General features: G+C 49.6%; 3 protein-coding genes and 1 non-coding gene; 1 reads left to right on the top strand and 3 right to left on the bottom strand.

Moving 5' to 3' along the window:
* CNAG_04609 (argonaute) overlaps positions 1–587 on the bottom strand; it is a 4,736-nt gene extending 4,149 nt beyond the window's left edge. Inside the window, exons 1-2 of the mRNA XM_012196643.1 lie at positions 382–587; positions 40–78 (exon numbers count right to left, since the gene is read on the bottom strand). Coding sequence (XP_012052033.1) covers positions 40–57 — 18 coding nt within the window. The 5' untranslated portion in view covers positions 58–78; positions 382–587. The remainder of the gene's footprint in view (positions 1–39; positions 79–381) is intronic.
* A 216-nt stretch (positions 588–803) lies between these two features.
* CNAG_12942 lies at positions 804–3,062 on the top strand. XR_001046182.1 has 2 exons: positions 804–1,252; positions 1,333–3,062. It is a non-coding gene; the product is annotated as a hypothetical RNA (non-coding RNA).
* On the bottom strand, positions 1,063–3,730 carry CNAG_04610 (hypothetical protein; the record flags this gene model as incomplete). Its single annotated transcript, XM_012196642.1, has 4 exons — positions 3,432–3,730; positions 3,023–3,332; positions 2,790–2,932; positions 1,063–2,719 (listed from the first exon to the last, which is right to left on the bottom strand). Exons 1-4 carry the CDS (start codon positions 3,470–3,472, stop codon positions 1,063–1,065), a joined length of 2,151 nt encoding a protein of 716 aa, XP_012052032.1. The 5' UTR covers positions 3,473–3,730.
* Positions 3,731–4,725: 995 nt separating this feature from the next.
* Positions 4,726–4,946, bottom strand: CNAG_07858 (hypothetical protein; the record flags this gene model as incomplete). The annotated part of the gene is made up of 2 exons (XM_012196641.1): positions 4,726–4,871; positions 4,940–4,946. The coding sequence occupies 2 exons, from the start codon at positions 4,944–4,946 to the stop codon at positions 4,726–4,728; spliced, it is 153 nt and encodes a 50-aa protein (XP_012052031.1).
* Between the last annotated feature and the right edge of the window lie 54 nt (positions 4,947–5,000).

The raw sequence follows: 5,000 nt of genomic DNA, 5'->3' as shown, positions 1-5,000 counted from the left end.
TATTGGATGCTGGGGTCTTGATGACGGTATGACACTTACTGCGAGCTTGGGAGCCATTTTGTACTAGTTATGATATTTCTGTTACAAAAGAGTATCAGTTAGCCAGTATCTCGCGTGTTTACAAGTCGTGTAGTGGTAGAATGTAAGGATGAGGAAGGAAGAAATTGGCGAATAGAAGCTATATCGTGAGGAACAAAAAGGCAAGCTTATATCTCCGAATATATCTATATCCAGGATCTATGGTTGAAAATTGAATGAAGAAATCAGACGGCGCGGAGGCGCAAGCGCAGGGAGGAGAGAACGGGCATGATCATGTAGAGTGTGGAAGTGATGTGTGGGAATAACAGACGGAACAATAGAAGCTGAAGGAATTTGATTTACCACTGTGGGTTACGGCTGTGGGCGTATGTTGAGCGAGGAGAGAGTTGAAGCTGGTGGAAGTATCCGGTGCGACGAATATAAGTGCGCTGGATGGAAGAGAATGGGCGAGATGGGAGGAGCTGGAAGGAGGGAAGAGTCAGTGTTGTGTAAGTTTGGTGTGATGGCTGGTGACCGTGGCGTAGGCACAGACCCTCTGCCAAAACTCCATCCAACGAGACTGCCGGAGATCTCCGCTTTCCGTTTCTGGCCTGCCGGCCTTGTCAATTTTCTGTTGTTGGTTTTTCCTCCCACACGGACATGTGACTGTAGTCCGCTTCAAGGAACGCATCAGAGGCTTCGAACGTCTGCGTGCGTGGCCTCGCTGTCTTTCGTTTGTAGCGTGCTCTTGGGCGAGCTTCTTCCTGTCGGCGACTAAATGAATGCGTCAGTAGTTATCGCTGGCGACTCTCTAAGTGCCCAATATAGGAGGAAAAGATAAACTTGGAAGGACCTACCTAACAATATTTCCTTGGATGGTCATCGCAAAGATTTGGCAAAATGCAACGACCAGTCTCACCAACTCCTATGTACGTAGTTCTAACGGATTGGGTCCTAAAATGAAAATGCATATAGCTCTTAGTATCCAGCCTACGGCTCCCAGCTGCCAGGAGACGCCGGCCCACTAGCCCTAGTATACTTTGTTCATAAACTACCAGGCCTGCTAGCCATGATCGGGCTGTTCGGATTCAGCTCAATGAAGAAATTAGGTGATCCATCATCCCTTTCTTCTTCCTCTTCTGCTTCTTCCCTTTGGCGTCTCGACCCGTTAGTTGAGGTAGTTAAAGGTAAGGCAGGGGTGGGGTGCTGTTTGGAAGTGGCCCCAGATCTAGAGGTGGGTGGGACAATCCAACTGGTGCTCGAGTATCCTTTTCTGACTCTACTCCTATCCACTTTTGATGGCCCTCTTGACAGACCCCCAAAGACAGGGAAAATCCCGCTATCTGGCCTTGCAGCTGTCATAGGTAATGCAGGGGTACTCGGCATCGGCGGTGTCCCATTCCCGCCCAAACCCACGGCACCAACGTTAGATGGTGGGGCGAGGAAGATTAGCCCAGAAAAGAAGGAACGCATCGTCTTGATAGATTTGATGCTGACCCCTCTCCGCAAAGTTGGGGAGGATGTACTGTTAGGTGCATGTGGGAGAGCGTCGACTGACGTGGATGGATTGAGGATGAGAGAAGAGGTATTGAACGCTGTCTGTTGAGGAGAGCTGAGCGCAGACATGCCCTCCAGGAAAGACGAATTCACTCGATACGACGATGGTACAGCATCCCTCGTAGGCCATAACCTCGCTACAGACCTCGAGGCTGGTACAGCTCGAGCTTGGATGCCCGATAATCCTAGTGAAGAAGGTGTGGAAATACTTGATGCTGGAGATTGTGGGACGGTCCTGGTACCGCTACCGGTACCGGTACTCTTTCCAGATCCAGACGGGGGAGAAGTTACACCCGAGAATGGGGGTGGGCTGACCGGGGGCTGGTGGTCACCCAACGCAATCTCGTCAAACCCTTCATCCCTTTCCCTATCCCTATCTCTTCTCGACTCTCCAGCAGACCAACTCTCCACAGACGCCCCACTTCCCCTACCCATGTTGGTACCCTGACTTCCATCTCCAATCAGCCCTTCTACTCCCTCTCTACTCGATATCGGCGAGATATTCCATGCCTGCTGCTGCCCCCGCGCTAACAACCACCCTGTCGCACTCGGGTTCGCTCCTGTCACTAACGGTAGGCGCGGTGTACTTGACCTGCTTGAGCTTGAGCTGGTTGACCCTATTCTTCCGCCAGCCGAAGATAGTGGGAAGGCCATCCCCCTATAGGCCAGGACCTCTGATTGCCCCGAGCCGGAAATTGAAGAGTTGGCGATGTTGATAGGAGGAGGTTCGATAGGTCCTCGGTACGGGACATAATCCGGATACTCTGGTGGTGGACTCCTACCCATACCCGTCCCAATCCCAATCCCGCTTCCGCTGCCACTCCCACTACAAGTGGTGAGGCTCACCCTCTTATCCCTAGCAAAAGACATTGGGGTCGGCGCGGCCGAACTCGCAATCAGACTATCACCCTGTGTACTTGTCCTGTTCACCATTTTCCGCCACAAATCGACTTCGCTCTCACTGCCTTGCGACATGTAGTATTTGTTGTCGTACCCCTTGGAACAGGCGTATCGGGGTTGGACATTCCTTTGGCGGACAGGTAGGCGGTGCCGGACGTACAGGATGTAAGCGATAGCTATCAAAATAAGGAGGAAGGCAGACGTGCCCCCTATTATACCGATAATGAGGACAAGATGTGACGTTCTGCGCATTCAATTAATCAGTCGCAAACACCTGTTGTAAATTAGAAGAGAAAGACTGGAGACGGGCGTACGAGGAAGAAGCTTTTACAGTTAAAAGGACATAATCAATCACAAGCTGCCCACCCGGGGAAGTATTTGTGATCGTAAGCGTGTGGTTGGATCCACTGAATCCACTACCAAAGTAAAGTAAGGATGAATAGGAATCCCAGGGCATCTACGGTAATCGGCATTCTCTTGTCAGCATATTCTACCAACACATGACTAGGTAAAAAGAAAAGTGTGGGAGAGATGTATGAAAACTCACAACCATATTCAATTGCCCTTGCAAAATCCCATCCAACCATACCTTCCCCTTTCCCCCATTAACACTTGAAAACCCATAAACATAAATTGCTTCCCCCTCAAAGTTTAATTCCATCTTTGCGTCTCCTTCAGTTGTGATACTCATTGTCTTGTTGTAAAAGTTGTCAATCGTCGAGTTAAATAGTGATGTGAAAGAAGAGTTTCCAGAAGAAGAGGAGGCAGATGAAATGGGGGAAGAGAGTTGAGACCACGAAGAAGAAGGAGAGTAGATGAATGAGGGTGAAGTGTTGTCGATTGTAAGGTTTGACATCCTACAAGACAAACTTATCCTTCAGTTCCCTTCTTCTCTCTCTCTCCCCTTCTCGCTCATCTCGTAAAGCTACAGGCAGCACTCAAAACCTTGGACTCACTTTCCAGAAGAGTCAACCTCCAACAACCCGCCAATGCCCATAAACTCTACATTCCCTCCTACCGACCTCAAATCAACTTGATGAGTGCCTGCTTGCAAGTTATCAATCACATACTCATCCCCGTTCCCACTTCCATTTGCTGGCGCGGACGAAGAGGATGAGGTACAGGCGGATGACCAAGTCGAAGACGCATTGAGCCGATATTCAACTGGACAAGACAAAGATGCCGCAGAGGAATTGGATGATTTCGAAGATGTGTAAAACTTTAGAGCAGACGCTGTTTATCCCATCCCCATCCCATTGTCTATCAGCTTTGGGGGGGATTCTCACACACTGACGATGAACACGAAAATGGAAAAGAAGAATGGGAGAAAAGAGAGTGATGAACGGACGCACCACTAAAGTTGCCAGAAATCACTCCCTGTCCATAATGAAACGTTTGATCATATCCATTGCCTATTGGGCTATACGCCGCTATCCACCCTCCCTCCCCTTCTACCTCTGCTCCTGTTGGATCTGTTATGTCTGTGCCCTTGGAAGAGCCGGAAGAAGTGGAGGTGGAGTTGGAGTAAGTATTGGAGAGCGAAGACGAAGTAGAAGTATAAGTGAAAATGGGGGATGTGTCGGGGATGAAGAATGGGATGGTTGTTAGCATTTTCGTGTTGAAAGAGGAGGCGTGCGAAGAGGTGGGGAAGTGCAGGGGATGATTCAGCCTTGTGAGATAAGGTGGGAGGTAAGAGGGCTAGGCTGATGCGGGAGCGGGGGGGGGGAGGGCAACAGAAAGAGGGAAGAGGGAAAGAGCGACAATCGATGATCCTTGCAATCTAGCTTCGAGGCTTTGAGTGAACAGGGATTAGTAAGCTAGTAGGGAACCACAAAAGGTCAGTGATGATGGTAAAATGGTAAGTAAGTGATGGAATGCCTAGGTGAAATGAAGAAGGAAATGCAAATAGGACGAGAACAAAGACTCGGATCTCCCTTTGCCTTCACTCAACGCCACTCGGGGCAGCGTATTACCAGATGGAGACATCTACGCTCCCGTCCGTCTGATTGCAGGCGACAGATCGGAAATGGTAGAGGAGATGGGAAAGGATCCTTTGTAACATCCATTCGGCCATATACCCACTATTAATCCGGCCAGTCTGTAAGTATTGAGGATCAATGCACTTTTGGATGAAGAAGGATGGGAAACGGAAAATGATCCTTTGACTTTTGAAGTAAGATATCTCCATCCCGACCGACGACCGAAAGCCCCCTCTGCGGCACAGTCAAAGGGCCAAAGGGCCGCATCAGATCAACCTACGCAAGCGCCGACGCCAGTCAAAGTGCAGATAACCCCCTGGAAGGTATACCTGTCGTCTGTCCCTAAAGCGTAAGGCGTGGGGAGGACAAAGGAAGAAGTGTCTGTAGATAGTTGATGGAGATATGTCTTGATGGGAGCTAAGGAAGCATGGATGTTAGTGGGGCTGTTAGGTGGATGAGAAATGGGAAATGGGTAGGAAACTTACAGAGCATTGGAAGAGTTAGCGAGAGATGACGAGACAGAGGATGGAGAATTAAAGATGGAAG

Source organism: Cryptococcus neoformans, chromosome 10 (assembly GCF_000149245.1).
Source record: "Cryptococcus neoformans var. grubii H99 chromosome 10, complete sequence".
NCBI classification, from domain to species: Eukaryota; Fungi; Basidiomycota; class Tremellomycetes; order Tremellales; family Cryptococcaceae; genus Cryptococcus; species Cryptococcus neoformans.
This window is presented reverse-complemented; position numbering and strand designations above follow the sequence as displayed.